The sequence below is a fragment of the Arvicanthis niloticus genome, chromosome 12, assembly GCF_011762505.2.
Source record: "Arvicanthis niloticus isolate mArvNil1 chromosome 12, mArvNil1.pat.X, whole genome shotgun sequence".
NCBI lineage: Eukaryota > Metazoa > Chordata > Mammalia > Rodentia > Muridae > Arvicanthis > Arvicanthis niloticus.
In genome coordinates, this window is record NC_047669.1 from 59,605,830 (window position 1) to 59,629,353 (window position 23,524).

The window sequence follows — 23,524 nt, forward strand, 5'->3', positions numbered from 1 at the left end:
AGTCGCGGCGGCAGGAGGACAGCGCCATTCCGGGTGGCCGCTCCCTCCATCCGCTTGCCACCGGCCCGCAGTGGTCCCCCCCGGAGCGGTCAGGCGAAGCTGAGTGGCGAACGCGTGACGCGGCCCGGCTTGCTCGTGCTTTCCCTCGCCTGCGCCCATGAGCCGGGCCGCCGCGGACCAGCGGCTCTGAGAAGCGGGGCGCAGAGGATCTGAGGCGGCCGCGGTGGCGCTCTCCGGCAGCGTCTCGCCGCTTGCCCGCGGGGCCCGCGATCGCCCGCCGCCATCGCCTTCGCGCCCGGCTGGCGGGGGCGCCGTCCTCCCGGGCCGTCCGCGTCGCTGCCCCGGGCCCGGTAGAGCGCGACAGGCGGGGCCGCCGCGGGGGCCATGACCGTGGAGCAGAATGTGCTGCAGCAGAGCGCGGCGCAGAAGGTGAGGCACCGGCTGGTCGCCGCTCCTCGACGGGCCGCGTGGCCTCCCGCCTGGCCGGGCCACCCTGGGGCGTCGCGCTCGGTTCCGCGGGGCTGCGTGCAGAGCGGGGTGTGTAGTAAGTGAGAGGCTTTGCGTCCACTCCCTTCCGCAGATTGCTCTCCCAGAACCGACGACGCCGCGTCCCCAGAGTGACCCCAGCATTCCTCCAGTACTCTGCTGGGCTTTGTAATTAAACTTTTTTTTCTCCTTCGCTTCCTTTTCCAATCCCCTTTCTTCTGCAACAATGTCACTTGTCACCCCTTTTGGACAGTTTCTCTTTCGGAGGTCTCATTATAACAGGCCTGCTGTTCTGCAAAAATAAAAAAAATAACCTCCCCAAACGAATTACCTGTCTTCCAGGGCAGGTACATATCATCGACCCAGGGTGGAATCTATACAAGTAGAGGGTTTGCTTGGTTATTCTTTCTTTTCTTTTTCTTTCTCTCTCTTTTTTTCTCTCTTGAATATAGAAACTATCACTCGTGTGTAAGGAGACCTTTATGGCTGTTATTCAAATCTTTTGTCCCCTAAGTTTGACCTTGCTGAGTTTCTTGTTCGTTCATTTTTTTACTCTAGAACCAGTCACACACAGAATTAGAGGGACCATTCCTTTTTGCTTTTAGAACAGCATCTTGCTAATTCTAGGTTTTACTTTAAGAATGTTAAATGCTCCGGCATTGCTTGCTCCACGTCCTGAAGAGTAGATGGCTATTACTTGTTTTCCCGCCCCCCCCCCCCCCCCACGCACCTTATTGGTGTGAAATGCATTTTGAGCACAAGGGAAATGTTGGCTTAGTTGAATTCTCATTGTAGGAGCGATTAGATTTACAATGAACAGCCAGAGCCTTGTTTGGCTTGTCGGTGTGAGTAATGGATGCCACACCCTGCTGTAGTTTTGCCACCCAGTACTTGCAGACTACCTGTGCTTGTCTTTAAAGTGAGGCCTGTTGTACTAAAATAGTCCAATACCTTCAAGCAGCCTTCCCACCCCCCCCCCCCCCATTAGAATAGTTTTAGAATTTTATATTCCTTGAGATAACCAAAGATGTCAGAGGATTTTGGAAAGTAGGGATCGTTATTTTAGGCACTTTTGTTAAAGTTGTTTCTGGAGCCTATTTTAGTCTATGCTTCTTTGAACACTGAGAAGATTATGGCAAACTGTAATGTATTTGTGGCAAAAGAATTCAGGACTGAATTACAATAACGAAGAAAACAGTGGGCTTCCTAATTCTGTATCTAGAACACTATACTCTTTAGATTTTGATGTTTAAGATGTGCTGGAGTTTGGGTTGGAAGGTCATGTGATCTTAAGACTACGCAGCAATTGGCTCAGTAGCATTTTGTTTATATTTATTTTGCATTTAAAAACTTTTATTTTACAGTGGGAAATGTTGCTGGTTTTTTTTTGTTTTTTTTTTTTTGCTTCTCTTAAACTTTAAAATTGCAAGGACTGTATTAAGTTTATGGGTTTTGTCGTTTATTTTGACTAAACCACTTCTTTGCATAGTCAGATAACTACCTTGAAAGCTCAGAACTCTGTACATAAAACTGTAGAATCAAGAATCAAGTTACTGAAAGTGATTTTGTTATCTAGTCCAATATTCCTGTTTAATGAGCCTTGTCTCCCCAAAGAGAATAATCTCTAGTTCAAAATATTAACGTCATTGATGTTGTTTTTAGCATGTGTTAAGTATGTTAGATCATTTCATTGATAATTAGTGAATCCTTTAGAGCAACATCATATATTTTTATACATCCACAATATTTACTTTTAATGATTTTGGGAACTGAATATAGAGCCTCATACATGCTAGCCAGGAAATCTACCAACTGAACTGTAGCTGGCTTCTTAAATGTGTTTCTTTCTCTTGTTAATACACCGTTACTTTGTTACCAGTATCCGAACAGGGTCAAACAGTATTGTTATAAATTCTTTTGCAACAATGTAACTCAAAGTTGAAGTTTTAAAATTATGCTAGAAACTAGGGCTAGTACTACCCCTAAGAAGTAGGAAGTGAACTCCACACAGAAGAAGAAACAAAAGTGAAACTGATTTCACTTAGAGGCTTCAAAGATTGTCAGGAAAAGGAGGGGCTATCTGGAGCTGGCTGCTGTGTAGATAGGATTTTAACTGCTCCCCCCCCCCCCCCTTCTTTAAAGTGTGCAGATCTGTTGACAAATTTCAAGTAAATGTTGTTGGAATGATTTTCTGTTTTCAAGATTTTTCTTCCCTTTTATTGTAAAGAGCTGTAAGATTAGTATCCCTTTAAAGCAACAGTACATAAAACTTCAAGTGCTTCTTTTTTTCTTTTTGTATCTTTTTGTTGTTGTTGTTAATTTGCTACGTAACTTGTAACAATGTAATATGAAGGGGCTGTGTTTTCCATTCCTGTAGCCTCTGCTTAATTGCTAAAGTTTGCCCAAGCCAGGAGTTAGGAAATGTTGGAAAACTGCAGAGAGAGCAGATTTTCAGAGGTTTCAGATGTTACAGGAGAGGATTTGGCAGTACATGGAGTAGAGGTAAACCTGCCATTATTTTGTTCTTGGACAGTTCTCTTCATCCTTTGTGCTTACTATTTACCTAGGTGTAGGATCTTTATATCTTAGAGGAAACTAGATACATAAATTCACATTACAAATATCAATTCATTAGGGATGGATTGGTAACTTCCTCTCAGGAATCAAGGTGACTTATAGTTGAGCCTTCACCAGGAAAGCATCTTGGTGAATGAGTTACCTGATTTGCTGCACAAATAGGACTTAGAATTGTTCTTGCCCCATAGCAGGACTCCGTAAATATTTAATATGAATATTTGTAAGTGAATGGTTTTTAGAAGGAAAGCAAATGGAGTGACTACTTAGGTACCTAAGTAAGAATTGACACTTTGGTTACTGAGAAACAATGAGGGCTGGACAAGCAACCAAGCCAGAAAAGTAAGTGGTAGAAGAGACAGGATGTGGATTAGATCGAAATCCCTGCTCTGTGACCTTGGGCAACTCACAAAATACCTCTAAGTCTTCTTGGAAAGCTTTACACTTTGTAGACAGGAGACACTTCTTCAGATCTGAGTGTTTAAGGGATCTAAGCGGCCATTTATTAGTTTTTAAATGTACTATGAGGATATGTAGAGGCATAAATATCCCCTTCAATTGAAAAGAGTCAAGACAACAGATGATTCAAAAAGTGCTATCATTGTTTGCTCTGTGCATAAATACAAAATCAGTAGTCAGAAAAAAAGTCCTATTAATTTTGCCATAATTATCCAGGTATGCCCACCACTGAGAAGGCTGGGGCAGAAAGGTTCTCATTTCAAGGCCAGCTGGCTACATAGTAGCCAGTTAAACCATAGTGGTCTTGAGGTGGAGAGGGGGGAGGGAGAAACGTGAGGGAAAAAGAAAATAAAAAGATACTTATAAGTTTCTATAATGGTTACCAATCATGTTTCCTAAACACACCAATTCAAAACCAATAAAGCAGTTCCCCCCAAAATACTGTCTTGGGTGCTTGAGAGCTAGGTCAGTTACTGAAATGCTCTTTGCCCAAATATGAGAACCTGTGTTCGGTCTCTAGCACCCATGCAAAGAGCTGACATAGCAGCACCCATTTGTAATCCAGCACTGGGAAGAGAGAAAGATGGATCCCTGTAGCTCACAGGTTGCCATCATACCAGAATCAATGAGCATCAGGTCCAGCGAGAGTCTCTAAGTCTGTGGTAGAAAGTGATTAAGGAACCATCCAGCACTGACCACTGGATTATTACCTGAGCGTGTGTGCACTTGATACACGTGTTTGAATGCAGGCAAACTTGTTCCAGCAAATATCTGAAGATCAGAGGACAACTTTGTAGTCACCTCTCTCCTTTCACCTTTTCAAGGGGTTCTGGAAATTAAAGCCCCTGGCTTGAAAGACAAGTGTTGTTATCTGTTCAACTACCGGGCTGGCTCTTGCTTGTTTGATCAGTTCCAACAGTCCTTAGGGCTTACTGCAGACGAGATATGCATTCAGCAAAAACCGGATTTTGAGTTCTTTTTCCAGGCTAGGATTCTGGTGTGGGGATATGTCTGTCGTTTGATGTGGGACAGCAGCAGTGAACCGTGGCTCACAGTCTGTCACTGAAAAGGAAATGAGGTGGACTTTATCAAGTGCTTTTTGAATACCGATATTAAATTATGTGAGATATTCAGCACTGTATTGTAGAGTAATATTTAGACTGGGTGCTTTCTTTTTTTTCTGATTGATGAACAGATTTAAGTGTTTTGAGCATGGTTAAGCTATAATTTAGGGCTGGTTACTTTTGGCCAATCTTGGTTTTCACCTGGAACCATAGACTTTTTAAATATTTTATTTTTGTTTTGTTTTTGCTATTAAAATGTTTATGACTATCAAACATCTTTCATATTTCAGTTTGTTTCTGAATATCTCCATGGCTGTGGATACATGGAGACATTTGTATATTTCTGGTTCTTCCTAGTTTTTCATTAGGAACTTTTTGTATATATATGTATATATATATAAAACAAAAATACATCTCTCTTAAATATATACATATATTATAAAAATTCATATATATGTGTATATACATGTATATGAATATATATTCATATATTTATATATGTATATATGTATGTATATAATATATTATATATTCATATATTTATATATATATGAATATATATTTATATATATTAGTATATTTATATATATGAATATATTTATATATATTCATATATTTATATCTAATGTATATATAATCAAATTTTGTCAGCAAGTCTTTAAGTAGGCAGGCATATCTGTATTTGTCTTGGACAAATACATAGGAACAGAAATGTTAAAAAAACTCTGAAATTGTTACCCAGACTGTCACCCTTTCTTTCCGAGAAGTCCAGTTAGTTGACAGTTTCCTCGAGACTTGCTCTTGTTACTCTTTTATGCTCTATCCACTTTTATTGGAAACTCATATTAGTTTGTATTTCCTTATGACTAACGGATTTTGAGGTCTTCTTTTGGTGATTATGTTTTGAACAACTTTTAAATATTGCTTTTAATATAGTACTCAGTTTTCCATTGGCACAGTTAGGTAGTAGCAACGGCTTATTTTTCCCAATTGAAATGATAAAATTGTTAAAAATGTTGTTAAAGCTAAATACTAAGTATAAATGTGTTTGTAAAATGAAGTCGTGTAATCCATTTTATTTCTTGAAAGAGTTAGCTGATAAAAATCGGGTCATTGCTGAAGACTAAGAACCATTTTCTTTGTCACACCTCAAGTCAAATATCCAATTTATCTCTTTAATAATTGATTGTAGTACACTCTAGAAATCTTCCTAATGCATATTTTATTACCAGTGTATAAAATATTTTCATAGTGGATGTATTGTCATATGTGTGCAGTCTCAGGACCAGTCTAGGTTACATAGTGAGATCCTTTTTTTTAAACTACCACTGTCAAAAACAATCAAAAAACTACTTTATATATATAGTTTAGTTTTTATATAATATAAAAACTACTTTATATAATTATAATAAATTATATAATATAATTTATTATAATTAATTATAATTTATATAATTTACTTTATATAATTTAGTCTAGGTTACATAGTGAGATCCTTTTTTTTAAACTACCACTGTCAAAAACAATCAAAAAACTACTTTATATAATTTATATAATTTATATATTTAATATAGTAAATATATGTATTTAAATACACACACACATACACACACACACACACACACACACACACATACACACGGCAAAACTGTTTGTTATAGTTTTTGCTTCATCTGAGGACAAGGAAGAAGATGGTTGTCTTGAACTGTAAACCCCAGACTACATCTGTTGGTATTTTATTGTTGCTTTTCAGTGGAAAAGGATTGGATACCTGAAGGGCTTTAGGCATCAGGGAGGAGTTATCTGCAGAATTGAGAGCTGAATTCCCACTGAAGCAGGAAAGATATGTATAGAGGAATGTGTAGAGTGACCAGGAAAGACTCGATGCTCTGCTAACACCAATGGGGGCAGTGATTACACAGCCGTGTATGTAAAACACAGTGCTTAATTTCATGACAGTGTACATGTAGAATCAAATACCTTAGACCCCTAAGGTAGTGCTGTAAAAGTCAGCCTGGGCTGGAGCTCTGAGACTTCTGTATCCTCCTCTGATGCCTCTGAGCTGGGTCTGGAGATTTCAGTTCAAAGTCCTTCAAGTCTGTTCCTGAAGCCTTAAGAGGCAAAGGGGAGGGTCCTGGGGTGGGGAGCTAGTGGAGCAGGGAGGGCTGTGAAGGAGAACAATATTTGAAATGTAAATAAATGAAATAATTAATAAAAAAAATAAAAAGTGGAACAGTGCAGTACTGAGAAAGAGGATGAAAAGTAAGCTAGAAACAGCTTTAATGATTGTCTTTGGAAGGAAGCTGCAGCTCAGCCTAGTTTGCCTGGAGTCAGCAGACATTGTGCACCAAGCAGATTCTCTGAACTAACAGTCCGGTTTCCTACCTAGTGATAGCACTGCAGAACTAGAACTGCCTCTGTGCCTTAGGGGGATGACAACAGTGAACCTGAGCTCCTGGAGAGCTGTTGCTGGGCAGGTAAAATCAGTTTACTTAGTGGCCAACTTCAGCTTGGGACTGGCTGCCTGTGTTGTGAGACAGGGACAGGACTCTGGGGATATCCACCAAGAGGCGTTCTCTGCTCACAGGGTCCTCTCCCATGTGATGTGGCTCTAGGGTAGCTGGTTAGATCTTACCATTAGCTTATGTTGGGCTTCCTTGGTGCTGGCTTGGGCAAACCTCATGATCTTCAGATCTGGAGGATGGAGGAGGTGGTAGGATTTGTAGGTGTTGTGTCTTGTATTTCTTCCTTGACCAGGGAAACAAAGAGGTCTGTAAGCTTGATAGTCAAAGACAGGACTCTTCCACTTCTTTCTCTTCCTTTCCTCTCTACTTCCTAGGTACTTTCTAGTTGCCTATTACTTTTTACATGTATCTTAATTTAATTCTCTCTCTCTCTCTCTCTCTCTCTCTCTCTCTCTCTCTCTCTCTCTCTCTCTCTCTCTCTCTGTGTGTGTGTGTGTGTGTGTGAGTGTGTAGGTAGGTATATATGTCGTGCATGCATGAGGAGGCCAGAGGACAATTTGCAGGAGTGGTCCCCTTTTCTCGTCAGAATTCTGGGGATAGAACTTAGGTTACCAGGCTTAGGGACAAGCATCTGTACCTGCTGAGCCATCTCATCCAGTCTGCCAAATTGTTAACTCAGTTATTTATTTATTTATTTATTTATTTATTTATTTATTTATTTATTTATGGTGTTTTTTTGAGACAGGGTTTCTCGGTGTATCCCTGGATGTCCTGGAACTCACTCTGTAGACCAGGCTAGTCTCGACCTTGAACTCATAAATCTGCCTGCCTCTGCCTCCCAAGTGCTGGGATTTAATTTCTTAATTTTGGGATTTAAGAATCCTTGGCCTGTTTTCTGTATTTTCTTGGATGTCACTGATCTTTTAATATCCTTACCCATTTCTTTGAATTAAAAATATTTAACTGTTGATGTTCTATATTTTATTTCATTTCCTTTGGATTAGTCCTTTTTTTTTTTTTTTTTTTTTTTTTTTTTGAGACAGGGTTTCTCTATGTAGTCCTGGCTGTCCTGGAACCTCTGTAGACCAGGCTGGCCTCGAACTCAGAAATCCACCTGCCTCTGCCTCCCAAGTGCTGGGATTAAAGGCGTGCGCCACCACCGCCCAGCTTGGATTAGTCATTTTAACTGCATTTATTTTTTCCAGTTTTATTTTCCAAATTTTACTTTAGCTCTGATGTTTACCCATAATCCATTTGAAATTGTTTGTGTGCTCTGAGGTATAAGAAGGTTCATGTATGTATTCAAATATATTAAAATTTATATAGCTAATATATGCTACAAACAGATTTTCAAGATTCACTTCATATGCATATGTAAGTGTTCCAGCATCTTTATGTGAAGGGTTAACTGTTGATATTTGAGTTAAGGTGATTTCTTTCTGAAGAAATTACCTAATTGACCATCCACGAGTAGCTTCACTCTTTTCCTTTTCCTTCATTCTATTCTCATCCTATATAATGTCACACGCACTGTGTTTTAAAAAGGCATTTTGAAATAGGTAGGGGAAGTTCTTCACCATTCTTTTTTGTTTAAAGAGTGTTTTGTCTGTTCTTGGTGTTTTTTTTTTTTTTTTTTTCATTTCCATGAGAAATTCTAACATTCTTTGTACAGTTGAGCCAAAATGAAGGTCAGAGTTTTGAATAGGATTGTGTTGATTCTAGAGATCAATTCTGAGTGCTTAGACTCCTTTACTCTAACAATGTTCTACAGTTGCCCATTAATTTAAATTTTTTATTTTCTAATAGCATATCATTTCCAGATCTTGGTGTATCATTTATTAGTGTTGACATTTTGATACTATTCTAAAGGGAATTTTTTTTCTTGTTATTTAGGTTTATGTTTTAATTGTTTTTTGGCAGATAGATGATAATTGATTTTTTTGCATAACCTGTGTCCAGTGACATAGCTAAATGATTGTGCCAGTTCTAATAGTTTGTACTTTATAACCTTCCTGTATCTCCTGCCCCCACATCTGTGTGTATGTCTTCTGATTTTTCTTTTCTTTCTTGCTGTTGTTTTATAGTACTCTCTGGACTCTCCTGAAAACATTGACTTGGAATTCTTGCATTGCTCCTCATTATATCCCAGGAATGCTTTGTCTAAAAGTATAATCTTTGCCACAGTTCTTTTGAAAGATATATTTCATAAGGTTGAAAATGTTTCCTTCAGTTCTGAGGTTGTGAATATTTTGGTGAAACTGTGGTCATCCTTTTGTGTTTCTGGACGTACCGAAGCTTAGTGATCTATTTGTTTAACTTTCCCAGTGCTTGTTGAGTTTCTGATTCTTGCTTGTGAAATTTCTGATTTTTGTTTCTGTTTCTTCTTTCTCCTTCTCCTCCTCCTCTTCCTCCTCCTCATCTTCTTCCTCCTCTTCTTCCTCTTCTTCCTCCTCTTCTTCCTCTTCTTCCTCCTCTTCCTCGTCTTCCTCCTCTCCTCCTCTTCTTCTGCTCCTCCTCTTCTTCCTCTTCTTCCTCCTCTTCCTCCTCTTCCTCCTCTCCTCCTCTTCTTCTGCTCCTCCTCTTCCTCCTCTTCTTCCTCCTCCTCCTCTTCTTCCTCTTCTTCCTCCTCTCCTCCTCCTCCTCTCCTCCTCTTCCTCCTCTCCTCCTCCTCTTCTTCTTCTCCTCCTCTTCTTCTCCTCTTTCTTTTCCTCCTCCTCTTCCTCTTCTCCTCCTTCCTCTTCTTCCTCTTCCTCCTCCTTCTCCTTCCTCTTCTTCCTCTTCCTCCTCTTTCTCCCCGCTCTCTCTCCTATTTTTCTCCTTGTAGTCCAGCTTTCACTTGTGCTTATTTTCGCTTGTTTTCTTTTGCTATAACAAAATAATACCAAGCAAATGAAAAGAAGGACAGGTTTGTCTTGCCCCTATATGTAGTTCATGGTTGGTTGGCCCTATTGCTTTTGGGCTTGTGCACATCATGGTGGAGTGCCTGTCCAAGGCAGCTACTCAGATTATGGTGGCGAGAAAAGAAGAGACAGTGGAAGAAGTTAGCTCCTTTTCCAGGGCTTCGCTTCGCTTCCCTTCCCTTCCCTTCCCTTCCCTTCCCTTCCCTTCCCTTCCCTTCCCTCCCCTCCCCTCCCCTCCCCTCCCCTCCCCTCCCCTCCCCTCCCCTCCCCTCCCCTCCCCTCCCCTCCCCTCCCCTCCCCTCCCCTCCCCTCCCCTCCCCTCCCCTCCCCTCCCTTCTCCTCCCCTCCCCTCCCCTCCCCTCCCCTCCCCCTCCCCTCCCCTCCCCCTCCCCTCCTCTCTCCCTCTTTATCTTTCTTTCTCGTTTTTCTTTGTATCTTTCCTTCCTTCCTTCTTTCTTTTCCTTCCTTCCTTCCTTCCTTCCTTCCTTCCTTCCTTCCTTCCTTCCTTCCTTCCTTCCATATTCTGAGACAAGATCTTTCTACATAGTGATAGCTGTCCTGGAATTCACTATGTAGACCATGTTGGCTGGCTAGGAACCCTCAAAGATCTGCCTGCTTCTGCCTCCTGAGTGCTGGGATTATAGATGTGCTACCACGCCATGGCACTGCCCCTTTTCGTTAGCATCCTGAGCCTTTTTGTTCTCTTTATAGTGAAAGTTCAGGAATTAAAATTTCTAGGTGATTGCTGTTTTCCTCAATATGAATTAGTGAGGGAGCAAGCAGGAAAAAAAAAAGGGTTCTTAGCTCTTGGATAGGAATTTAGTGACCCTATAAAGTGTGTGTGTGTGTGTGTGTGTGTGTGTATGCTTGTGCATGTATTTCTTTCTGTTTATTACATCCCTAAAACTTAATCTTTCTGCTTCCTACTTTGCGGTTTCCATCTTAGAGACATTTTGTATTTCACAGTTTCGACCCAGTGCTTCCAAGTTTGTATATTCAAAATGAACTTAATGCTGTATCCTCACCTCAGCTCTGGATTCCAGCTGGTTGCCTGCTTTGTGCATTCATATACAATCACCAGTCAGTATGCTGACTGTCTTTTCATTTCTTCCTCCTCTGTTTTACACAGATCGAGAAGAAACACACAACACGCTTGTAGTCTGTGGTGGTCTGAGTCGAAGTGAGAAGCTAGGTGCTAAGGGTAGGGGGGAGACAACATACAGGGGTTGGAGCTCTGTTACAAATACACAGAGAGACTTCAGTTATTAAAGAGAAGATTTTTCATTTTAAAAGAGCAAGGGCAAAGAAACCTGAAATGATGCCATGTTATCTGTTAAGTACAAATAGCCTGACTAGACTTGTGGCAGAATAACTAACAAACAAACGTTTGCTCTTTTTCCTTGCTTTCTGGAACAGAGTCTGAAAACTCTTGAAATTGACTTTTTCTTTCTAACCTTAGGAAGATGACTCAGGGTGCTTGATTGAGAGTCTGGATCGCTTCAGGATGGGAACTGCCTCACAGAAAAACTAACCGGTGTCACTAGAGGGTTGGGACACTTGATATATCACCGCAACCTCCAGGGAAGGGACAGGAGGATGCAGTTTGAGTTCAGTCACTAGTGGCAATGATTCCATTACCTGTTCCTTAATAAAACTCAATTTTAATGAAATGCCTAGTAATACTGTAGGAGACTATTTAACCTACATGGCTAAATTTCACCTTCTTAGATTGTTTATCCTAGGAATTTATTCTCTTAAGGTTAAATCTTCCATTCCTAATTCTTTTGAGATTTACTTTCTTTAAAAATATAACAATATGTTGGTATAATAATAATAATAAAGAAAAGAACATTTTTCTAGTTAAGGTCCAGCCAAGACAAAAAGGGAACACAAAAAATAAGAATGATTTCATATAATTCACCAAGAATAGATGTTGGATCAAGAGTTAGTAAAGGAGTGGGTAGGGCGCATGGGATGGACCCTATAAGAGCAGCTAGGCAGGAGATGAGGCCAGGAGCAGGACACCTGTCTGGCTACAGATTCCTTTGAAGATCAGCATGGGCAACTTAGAGAGACCCTCTCACACACTGAAAAAGAGATGCTACAGCGAAGACACACTGATTAAGAGTACTGAGTGCTCTCCAGAGGACCTGATGGCTTCAGTTAAGAGCACCTCTATGGCAGTTTATAATTTCAGTCCCAGGGGATCCAGGACTCTCTTCTCTAGGCTGCAAAATGTTAATGCAAATTTATGTGTTGCAGCTCTTCTCTTAACCCGGCTAGCTTCCAAATAATAAACAGGACTCTTAGATTCATGTATCAGGTTTAAGGGCACAACAACTGATCAATTTATTACAATCTATTTTAACCCTCCAAACTAATCTGGGTACCTCCCAGGCCAAATCCTCGAGATACTCAAGATACTCACATTTTAGTACTGATCTGGCTCTCCCTGCTCTAGGTGAATTCTCATGGTGTCCCCTGGTCCTTCTCCTCTCGGAGAATCCCCACTTCTTCTCTCTCCCTCCCCCTTCTCTGGCTGGAAAAAAAGTCAAGCCATATTCTTTTCTCTGCTCAGACATTAGCTGACCAGCTTCTCTATTGACCAATCAGGAAATAATTAGGAGCAATGTTTACACAACATAGAGACAAGAGATTCTCAGAATAAGGATTGCGTCTAGATGGGGCAGGGGTCATGGAAATCAGCATTCGGCTAATACAAGGATAATCTTTACACAGTGCACAGTAACATTATGCCTATACGTAAGTTAGCCATTATGTAATTAGTAGGGAAAAATTGGATTTGCTTTAAAGAATTGTTTTGCGACATTAAACTGTAAGGAATCATGAGACACTTTAATTTAAAAGTTCTACTTTGAAAGTTGTTTTGGTTAGTTTTGATTTCAACTTGACATAATCTGTAATCACCTGTAATGAGGGTCTCACTTCAGGTTGACCTGTTGGGCATGTCTTTACTTCTTTGAGATGAGAAAGACCCACACATTATGAGTCACAGCATTCTCTGTGTTTGGGCCTTGGACTGTGTACAAGAGGAGAAAGTGAGCCAGGTGCGATGCAATATATATATATATATATGCATGCATTCATTTTCTCGCTCACTCCTTCTGACTGTGGATCTGACAACCTACATGCTTCAAATACCTACTGTCTTGACTTGTCCACTATGATGGAATATAATAACCTGGAGTTGTGAGCTAAGATAAGCCCCTTTCCCCTTAAGTTGCTTTTGACAGGATGTTTTCTCTTAGCAACAGGAAACAAAACTAGGACAAGGATGTTTGATTAACACATTCATTCTTCACTTTGTGTGTCCATGTGTGTGAGAGCTAGAAGATTATTGTTGAGCTCTCTTCCTCTGTTTCTACTTAATTTTCGGGGTCAGTCTCCTATTTGAACCTGGAGTTCACTGATTACTTTTTGCTGGCTCGATGGCCACCCCGGGGATTCTCCTGGCTCCTCCTCCTCCTAAGTGCTAGTTCCCGGTCACTACATCAGTCTTTTTGGGTGGGTTCGTGACCACCAAGCTTGGGTCTTCATGCTTGGGTGGCAAGTTTTAGGCTTTGAGCCATCTCCCAGTGCTCAAAATGTGTTTATTTCACTAATATAGGAGACTTTATTTTTGCACTGAAAATTATTTATGAAAATATAATACAGAAATTAGAGATGCAAGCCTGGAAGTGGCGGTACATAGCTTTAACCCCAGCCCTGAAGAGGCAGAGGTAGGCAGATCTCTGAGTTCAGGTCATCTTGGTCTATTGAACAAGTTCTAGTACAGCCAGGGCTACAGAGAGAAACCTGCCTCAAAAAGCCCACAAAACAAACAAACAAACAAATACCCAACAAGCAACCAAACACAGAAAGAAATTAGAAGTATATACATAACCGGAGAACTATATTTGCATCAAAAACAAGCTGAATGCTTATTTTATTTAAGAAGGTAAAATATACGACTTGATTCTCCAAATTTTGTTTACCTACATGTTTTCTAGAATGTAAGTACTCTAATTTAAAATCAGAATGTGTACTAAAAGTCTTTGCCAGTTTAGTTTTGGGAACTGAATATGTATGATGTTCCCATAGAAACCATGTTTGTTCCTGTAAGGTTCTCATTTGGCCTTAAAATGTACTTACATTTTGGTAGGAGTTTTGGTTCTAGTGCTGTGTAATAACATTCACTGGGAGACTTGTACTGACAGTTCCTACTTCTGATTGTTGTATCTGCTGTTTAGTAGGGGTGGAGAATTCATGAAATGCTGTGGGATGTTGCAGATAGGACTGAAGAACTGGGTGACAGGTGCGGATAAGAAGTCTCGGGTGAGAAGGATGGAAACATACATTTATCTAGGACTAGCTGTGTTCCTTACTTGTTGCTGGTAATTTCCCATAGATCAACTCATCTATTTTCTTAGTTATTTTTTTCCCTAGTTCCACAACTACTTTCTTAACATTATGTCCTCTCCCCACTATCATTAATTTTTTTTTTTAAGCAAGAGACTTAGAGTTAAACCTAGAACAGCTGGCATTTCTAAGACCAAGTAGAGATGGTTAAGAACAACACAGCATACTGTCAGATTTCTGTGCGGAGGCATGGCTGAAGTGCTACAAACCCGCAAACAGAGAAAAGCTTCACTTGAAGGCTTCGGGAAATACAGCATTGCCTGAAGAACTCTGAGGATCATTGTGGGGATTATTATTTTTTTTTTTTAGTAAATAAAAATGGCCAGAGAACCACAGTCAAAACCAGTTTAGGTCAGAAATTACCCAAGCATTGCTTGGTTTGCAAGACTTTGGGGGAAAAAAAACTTTCCTTGCAATTGGCCATATTAATGAAAACCTGATTTTAAGCTCTCTCAGAAGCAGCTGATAAACTTATATTACTAGGGGCTTTCACCACAGGAGAGAACAAATATGTAAGGCTGACCCCACATTTCCTTGTTTTACCTCAGTGGTCTCCATCACCTCTGCTTTTGAATGGGGTAATTTATGAATTGTTTTGCTTAGTATTTCATTAGTCCCTCTTTCCTTGGACTTGAATTCTTCTTTGCAAACCTGCTATGTTAATCTTAGTTGATATTCTTATTTAATTTAAATAAATATTATAAATTAAAATAAATTTAATCAATATTAATGTGTGTTAATATTAGCTGTGCTGTATTTACATTAATTAACATTGAGCCTCTGTGTGCTAAGCACTGTACTACGTACCAGGTGTACAGGGATAATCAAAATAATCCTTCTCTTTCATGAACTCATTGTCTGGTGACTAACCTTTCTATATTATATTAGAGTTTATGTAAATCTGAAGAAAAATTGTAACTTTCCTAGGTGACAAATGTACAAAAATCTTTGCATTAGAAAAGAGAATGGTGTTCTGTAGATTCCCAGTGACAGTAGTGGGAAGGGAGAACAGAAAGTCTAGGATACGGTCAGAGATACAGGCAGAGGCCTCAGAATTTCATCTTTATGAACAATGAATAGTTTAAAGAGAGCTGAACATTGTGGAAAGGACTTATACACAAGTCCCGTGTAGAAGTCATAAAACAGTCTATTGGAATGAACCCTTCAAATAAGGGAAATCAAGGTTAGAATGATACATAATTATAAAGTCTCAGGAAATGAAGATTTTTCTTTTCCTCTGTGTTTCCTGTGTCCAGTGAGAGGAATGTTTGGACAGGAAGGTTTGGCATTCAGAAAGTAGCATGCCAGTGGCTGCGTTCTGATAGAGTCCAGGCCCCTCTGACTTAGCCTTCCTTTGGGTTTTAGCAAATTCACCTGAGTCCACACTGCTCTTAGCTTTTAGACTTCTGCCCTTCTCTTACTTCCTCCCCCTGCCTCTCTTCCTTCCCTACTTTCTTTTTCTTCTCCTCTTCTTCCCCTCCCTCCTCCTCTTCCTCCTCCCCCTCTTCATCCTCCTCTTCCAGTTCTTCCTCCTCCTTCTCTTTCTCTTCCTCCTCTTCCTCCTCCTCATTTTTCAGGGACTAAACAGAAGTCTTTATAGGCCAGGGATAATTGAGGTGAGTGAGCAGGAGAATTGGGTGGCAGCCATTGCAGGCTGGTGTTGCGTGGCTTTTAGGTGAGGAACAATTCGCCCAGGGAGTAGTGGCCTGTCATCTCTGACTTCTTTTTCACCTGGCTGTAGGTCTTGCCATTGTACACACCCACCATGTTCCCTACCACATCTGGCAGGCTGATAATGTCCTTCAGTGGACTCTTCACCACCTGAGGGTTTAGATGGGCGGCCTCTCCTCCTTGGCCTTTCTCAGGCTCATAAGTGAGTGCTGCTTCGGTTGAATGCCACGTTTCAGATGCTGCCTCTGGCTGTGGCTGTACATCTGCATCAGCTGCTCACAGGACAGGTCCAGCAGCTGGTCCAAGTCCATGCTGTAGTAGTCGGATTTGTGAGTGGTCCATTTCTTCTGCTTCAGTCATGGCCTGCTGCTGGGAAAAGAAAGCACAGGTTCTCCATAATCTTGATGTAGCCCCTGCTGGCCCTTGAAATCCTACATTGGGCTTTCTAGTGCCAGGACCACGGACCTGTGCCACCATGCCTAACCATCTTCAGACCCTTAGTGAATCTTCCTTAAGCAGAGAAGACTGAAGTCTGAAATCTGTACACACACCCGGGAAGACTTTTTTTTTTGTCTTTTGATACCTTTTTTTAGTCTCTCACAGAAACGTTTACATTCCATTGTTTTCTTGAAGCCACCTTTGACAGTATTAAATAATCACTGGAGGGTTCTGGAGAAATCTCCCTTGCCCTCACAGAGACCATGTTATGCATTTGAAATTCTTTCAGTGAATTATTAGTTATTGTCAGAATTTCATTACAGAAGTTTGCTGTGATCAGTAGATGCAGAATGCATTTGAAGAGGCAATACACCCATGCTCCTTACCCTAAAGTAGTAGAGTTGAGGGGTCCTTATAGTAGAAGCTAGAGGCCTGCCTCTCAGTGCCTGGCCCATAAGTCTGAGGTCTGAGTGTTTATTCTTAGAAAATCTGAAGACTTCATTTTAAAATTTGCTGGCCGCAGCTACCTTTGAGGGGAGAGACCTTTGAGTTCCTTGAATTGAACTTGAATTTTATTTATTTTTGAAACTGAGTCAAAGGACCCAGTGGCCAATTTTTTTCCTGTTTTGTTGTCTGTATTGCTTTTAAAAAATTTTTATAATCACTGAGTATTTCATGTAGACTGGAGTTTAAACACAGAGTTTTCTTTTTTCACATCATTGCAAAGGCCTGAGTTGAGAAAATCTGGAAAAGACAGTAGCTATCAGATTTCAAAGACCTGTTTTTATTCCTGTCTCAGCATGTGCTAATCTCTTGAAGAGACTTCAGGGAGCTTCATTGGGAATAACTTCTTGGGGAAGAGAGCACACGCTAAGATTATGAACTGGAGGCATTTAGAAACCTGTATTTTGTTATTCAAGGGCGCAATGAACAATTTACCCCCCCCCCCTGCTGCTAGCCATTCCCTCTTTCGAGTTCTCGGCAGTTATTCTGAGGTTAACTAAGGTGTCTTTAAGTTACTAGGGAGCTGACTGGAGTTATCCTGCTCTGTCTGTCTAGATGTGAGCAGTGAAGAGACTTCTCTAATGTTAATTGTCCGTAGCCCTTGAGTACCCAAGACCTGGCATATATATATATATAGTCTATACCGGGAGGCTATTAACCCTGAGAGCTATGGCTTATGGAACTAGGCTTTAAAACTAGTGGCTTTTTTTTTTTTTTTTTTAATTTTAAATATGGGGGTTGGAGGCTTGCAGTTCTGGTTTAACCAGGAGTGGCTCCAACATTTGACAGCTGCTGTAATCCTTCGATTTCAGCTGCAGTGAGTGGAAAGAGCAGACACCAAAAGGCAGTGCCTGTTAGTGTGATAACTCCTGGGTGGGCTGTGTGTGGTGGGCCCTCAGGGCCTGAGGAGGCTAGTGTTACAGCACGCAGACTTGGGACCTTTGGATCTTGGCTGCAGGTAGTATTACAGCCCTCGGGCTTCGGGTGTTGGGATTCTTGGCTCCTAAGGCTTCCATCTCCTTGGAATCTCTCCAGTGAGCAGAGCCTGCACTGCGGTTTGTCTTGGCCTCTCCTGCTCACTTAGTTTCTCTCCCTGGCTGCTCTCTGGAACTCTGCAGCTGACCTTCCGGCGCTGCTGCCACCTTGTGTTAGCGGTTTGATGAGAAAGACTGCTCTGAGGACTCCAGCCCTGTTAAGTGCTCTCAAGCCACACCAGCTGGTAGTACCAGAGAAGGACTCAGTCACAAAGTGACCCAAGAAGCCTAGTTATTATCCACCGGCACCCTGTATCAAGGTGTTTGCCTCACTCAAGATACCGTGCTTCTTGCAAGTGAAAGTTGACATTTGTGTTGATCAAGCTGTCTGCTTATGATCTCTTTCTGGTTTGAATGAAAATGGCTTTGGGGTCAGCTTGAGTCAACCGAGGCTGGTTTTGCTGAGAGAGTGGCTTTCTGAGGCTGGTGCAGAGTAGGGTGCTCATAACTGGAGCAGGTCTGCAGCCATGGTGGGATTGGTCACTGCAGCTGGTGTAGTGTTCTCAGAGTAATGGTAAAAGGTCCAGAAAAGCTGGGCTGTTGTGAGCAAAGGCTTCTTGGCTCATGGCTCTTAAGGCTGATAACCATAACCGAGGCTCCTGCCTTTCTGGTCTGGTCTCTCTGTACTTTTACTCATCCAAAGAGTGTTAAATGGATATTTACAGTGTACATGTAACTAAGTAGTGCTCAACACAGAACTGCCAGTTCTACCAGCATGTACCAATCAATAGTAAGTAATATTAACCACTGTCTATTACTTTTTCCCTCCCACTCCTGTATACCGTGGTAGCTCCACTTTTTTTCTGAAACATTAAAAGCCCAGCATCCCATAGTCTACTGAGGAAGTAAAGGGTTTGTGCTGAAACTGACCTTGCTTTCTTATCCTTAAAGTGCTATATTTGCAGTTGGAGAAAAGAAGGAAGTCATTGTGCAGTGGAAAGAGAAAGGCAAAGCTTGAAGGTCTGTGTGCATTTTGGCGTCTTCGCTTATTGATTTTTGTGGCGTCCACAAACCACCAAATCTGTCGAATTCTGTTTTGCTCTTTGGCCCAGCAGTGGGAACAAATAGAAGCTGCCATGGTCTGCTCTGTAGCACCTGAGAAATCCATACAGAGGAGGCCAGTGCGACTCAATAATGGGCTCCAGAAATAAGAGATGGGAGGGAGTCCACCTTGCATCTGAACTTGCTAGAGAAGCCGAGGTCCCTATGCAGTATGCTTGTAGTGAGGATAAGAGTATATCAAACCACAAATTTGGTAACTGTGAAGTGTCTTAGTGACCTGGCTTGTTGGGTTTCTTTTGGCTCACAGCATTCAGAGATTCAGTCCATCATGGCAGAAGAGGTCTGGTGACAGGAGCAGGAGTTGATTGGACACATTGTGTCCACAGTCGGACAGCAGAGAAGACATTATGCCCAACTTCCCTCTCTCTTTTTTAAATTCAGTCTAGAAGACCCTAGCCCATGGAATGGTGCCCACTGCCCATTTAGGTTGAGTCTTTCCAATTCAATTAAGTTAATCTGGAAAATCTTTCCCAGGCATCCCAGATTTAGTTTCCATGGTGGTTCTAAAGCCAGTAAGGCTGCCTAAAAAGATCAACTGTCACACAAAGGTCCAAGCCTTACCAGACAAAACAGGATCATAATCACAGCAGAAGTATCAGCATTATGGACAGCTACAGGAGATGAGAGAACAGCTTTTGGGGTAATGACAAAGAGGACAGCTTTGCAGCCAGCTGACTTCTCCTGCAGTTTTCTCTGTTACCCCCTTGCCCCCCAATATCTCTTCTTTTTTTTCTTGTCAGTTTAGCTAAGAAACTTGTCTGTAGCTTTTCTCTCGCCTCCTCACTCTTTCCAGTGTCCCACCCTCTTGTCTTCTCTTTTGTTCACTCCCAGTCAAGATTAGTGAAACGATGAGTCACAGCAGAACAGGGCTCTTTTGGTAATGTATCAGACTGACTGCTCATAAAAAAGCAAACACTGAACATTTATGATATATAGCAAAACTCCAAAGGCTCTGCATGATTTCTTTGCACATCTTAGTGAACTCTGTTGGCCACCTAGTACCATAGCAATCACCTTAGTGTTCATTGGCATACCAAGATGTTGCTATCAGCAGCACTTATTTGCAGACAGGCTGAGTGGCCCTCTTCCACTTCTGCCCATTTGGCGAGGGGGTGGGTGGCAGGTGGGCAGCAGGTGGGCTTACGTGGGCTGCCCAGGTTTCCCAGTAAGGCATCTGAGGAACTGTAAGGCAGCTCTAACCCTCCAAATACATCCCACTTCTGCTTGTGTGTTACCCTTGACTGTGCTGCTGATGAGTGAGTATCTTCTTTGCCACAGGGAAGTATGTCTTCAAGAAAGGAAATAAAAAGTCCCATCAATGTGTTTATGTATTATTTGGTATGCTCCCTTTCTAGCATCATTATATTTGATAGGCATGCATTTGTTATTAAAATAAAAGGGTATTTGCCTTGTTCATACTGCATCTAGGTTTATTTGCATAACATCTTTTGAGGCACATTGTTCCTGGAATCAGTCTCAGGTGGGATGTTGGTCTTAATATTGTTTCATGCACCTTTGGTCATCTTGTTAACATTCATGTTTGACAACTGCTTTCTTGGTTCAAGGATATTTGGATTCTTTCCCTTACTCCAGGATTGTGAAGAATAGCCATGAACATTTTTACAAAACAACTAAATTTCCTTGGGATATTCCATAATTTTTCTAAGATGCATGATTAAATAATTTGCCATTGACAAAAATAATGTAAAGAAAACGTAGAGGTTGTAGGCACTGTACATTGCAAATAGGCCTGTGGCATTTTATTAACACGTTATAGTGACTAAACTAAGCGTTACATTCTAGAAAAAAATTCCCGTATTTTTTAAATATATTCTTAATTTCTAATCTTGGATATTGATTCCATTGTCAGTTTTACTGAAGTTTGTTGCAATACCAATCAATAGGAGAGGTTTAAGAGAATATAATTTTCTTATTGTAACCTGTAGATCGTCAGTTTGATGCTTCCATTGAGCCGCTGGATACTTCCTGGCCCTCTACATACTTTTCCTTGGTATCTTAACATTTATTGTATTATTAGGTGCTTGTTGGTTCCTTAATAAGACTCTTATGGAAGTGAAGTTCTTAGATGACACAGGCGATCCAACATGGCCTAACAGTATCTGTGTAGTGCTTCTTCTCTTTGTTGCCATGTCTCTTTTCTTTAAAAGAATTAATACATCTCTGATTTCTGAACTCTGAAGGCGTGAGTGGCTTGACACTTTAGTCTGCAGAAGAAGTCTTAAAGGAGTCTTTAAGGAAGGCAAGTCCCTTTGTCCATGGTTGGATTTTCTAGAACTTTTATGGGATATCAGATTTGGAGATATTAATGCAAAGCACTTCCATGGTTTTTTTGTTTTTGTTTCTTTTAACTGAAGCATCTGAGAATCCCTTGTGGGTATCGTCCACTCTGACCACTCTGTCACTTAAGCATTGCAAGGGTATTTTCTAAGGAAACAGACGTTCCCCTACTATAATCCAGTTCAGGAACGTGACACTAACACGTTGTCCACTGAGCAGTTTCCGTTGTTTCTCCAGTGTCCACTGACACTGTTCAGGGCACACAGTAGTGTCAGCTAGTCTCTTCTGGTGCACTGTGGGGCACTACTTCTGGATTTCCCTTCTGGCAGAGACTCACTCTTTGTCTTTGGTGGTCTAGACAGCTTAAGGATGACTGAACGACGACTGCTCTGGATTGCTTGTATGAAGTTGTCTGGTCAGTCTTCAAGATTAGATTCAGGTTTTGTACTTTTGTCAAACTGTCACAGGCTGCAGTGTGTCAGCAGGTGCATGCTGCCATTTTGTCTTGTCACCAGTAATATTAACTGGGATTTCCTGCTTAATAAGGAGGCTAGCTAGCTTCCCAGTGCAGAGCAACTTTTTCTCATTATTTGTAGATCGAAACTTTGCAAATACTCCTTTTTTCAGCATACTTTGCCAGTAGGTTAAGAATACCCACAGGTTTCCATCAAAACTGGTACGGAGTAAAGGATAAACCATTTTGAAGTAGTAATTCAGGAGGCCTACATTAGTCCAGCAATGAGGCTTGTTTTCTATCTTATTTTTTTTAATTAATTTTTTATTAGATATTTTATTTACATTTCAGACGTTATCTCCTTTCCCTGTTTCCCCTCCACCCAGGAACCTCCATCCCATCCCACCTCCTCCTGCTTCCATGATGATATGCCCCCACCCACCCACCCACTCCCACCACCCTGCCCACAAATTCCCCCACACTGGGGCATCCAGCTTTCATGGGACCAAGGATTTCCTCTCCCACCTATGCCCAACAAGGCCATCCTCCCCTACATATACAGCTGGAGCCATGAGTCCCTCCCTATGTGCTCCTAGGTTGGTGGTTTAGATCCTGGGAGCTCTGGTTGGTTGGTATTATTGCTCTCCCCAAGGGGCCACAAACCCCGTCAGCTCCTTCAGTCTTCTCTCTAACTTCTCCACTGGGAACCCCATGATCACTTCAATGGTTAGCTGTGAGCATCTGCCTCTGTATATGTCAGACTCTGGCAGACCTCTAAGGAGACAGCTGTATCAGGCTCCTTTCAGCATGCATTTCCTGGCATCCACATCAGCTTCTGCCATTAGTGACTGCACATAGGATGGACACCCAGGTGGAGCAGTCTGCGGACCACCCCTCCTTCAGTTTCTGTCCCACACTTTTTCTCCATATTTGCTCCCATGAGTATTTTGTTACTCCTTCTAAGAAGGACCGAAACACCCATACTTTGGTCTTCCGTCTTCATGTGGTCTGTAAATTTTATCTTGGATATTGCAAGCTTTTGGGCTAATTTCTCCTTATCAGTGAGTGCATGCCATGTGTGTTCTTTTGTGATTAGGTTACCTCACTCAGGATGATGTTTTCAATTCCATCCATTTGCCTAAGAATTTCATAAATTCGTTGTTTTTAATAGCTGAGTAGTACTCCATTGTGTAAATGTACCACAATTTCTGTATCTATTCCTCTGTTGAAGGACATCTGGGTTATTTCTAGCTTCTGGCCATTATACATAAGGCTGCTATAAACATAGTGGATCATGTGTCCTTGTTATATGTTGGAGCATCTTTTGGGTATATGACCAGGAGTGGTATAGTTGGATCCTCAGGTAATGCTATGTCCAAGTTTTTGAGGAACAGCCAGACTGACTTCCAGAGTGGTTGTATCAGCTTGCAATCTCACCAACAATGGAGGAGTGTTAGATAAAGGACCTTCACATAAAACCAGATACACTGAAACTAATAGAAAAGAAGGTGGGGAAGAACCTCGAATACTGGGGCACAAGGGGAAAGTTCCTGAACAGAACACCAATGGCTTATGCTCTAAGATCAAGCCATTGTTCTTATTGGAACACATAGGACCTCATAAAATTGCAAATCTTCTGTAAGGCAAAGGACACTGTCAATAGGACAAAACGGCAACCAACAGATTACGAAAAGAT

General features: G+C 41.4%; 1 protein-coding gene across 2 annotated transcripts in view; it reads left to right on the top strand.

The window, feature by feature from the left end:
• Positions 1–251: 251 nt before the first annotated feature.
• Usp25 (ubiquitin specific peptidase 25) overlaps positions 252–23,524 on the top strand; it is a 106,906-nt gene continuing 83,633 nt past the window's right edge. Inside the window, exon 1 of one of the 2 annotated variants that reach the window (XM_034515113.2) lies at positions 252–429. In XM_034515113.2, the coding sequence (XP_034371004.1) occupies positions 385–429 (45 nt within the window). In that variant the 5' untranslated portion in view covers positions 252–384. The remainder of the gene's footprint in view (positions 430–23,524) is intronic. The other variant, XM_034515112.2, reaches the window with a different exon arrangement.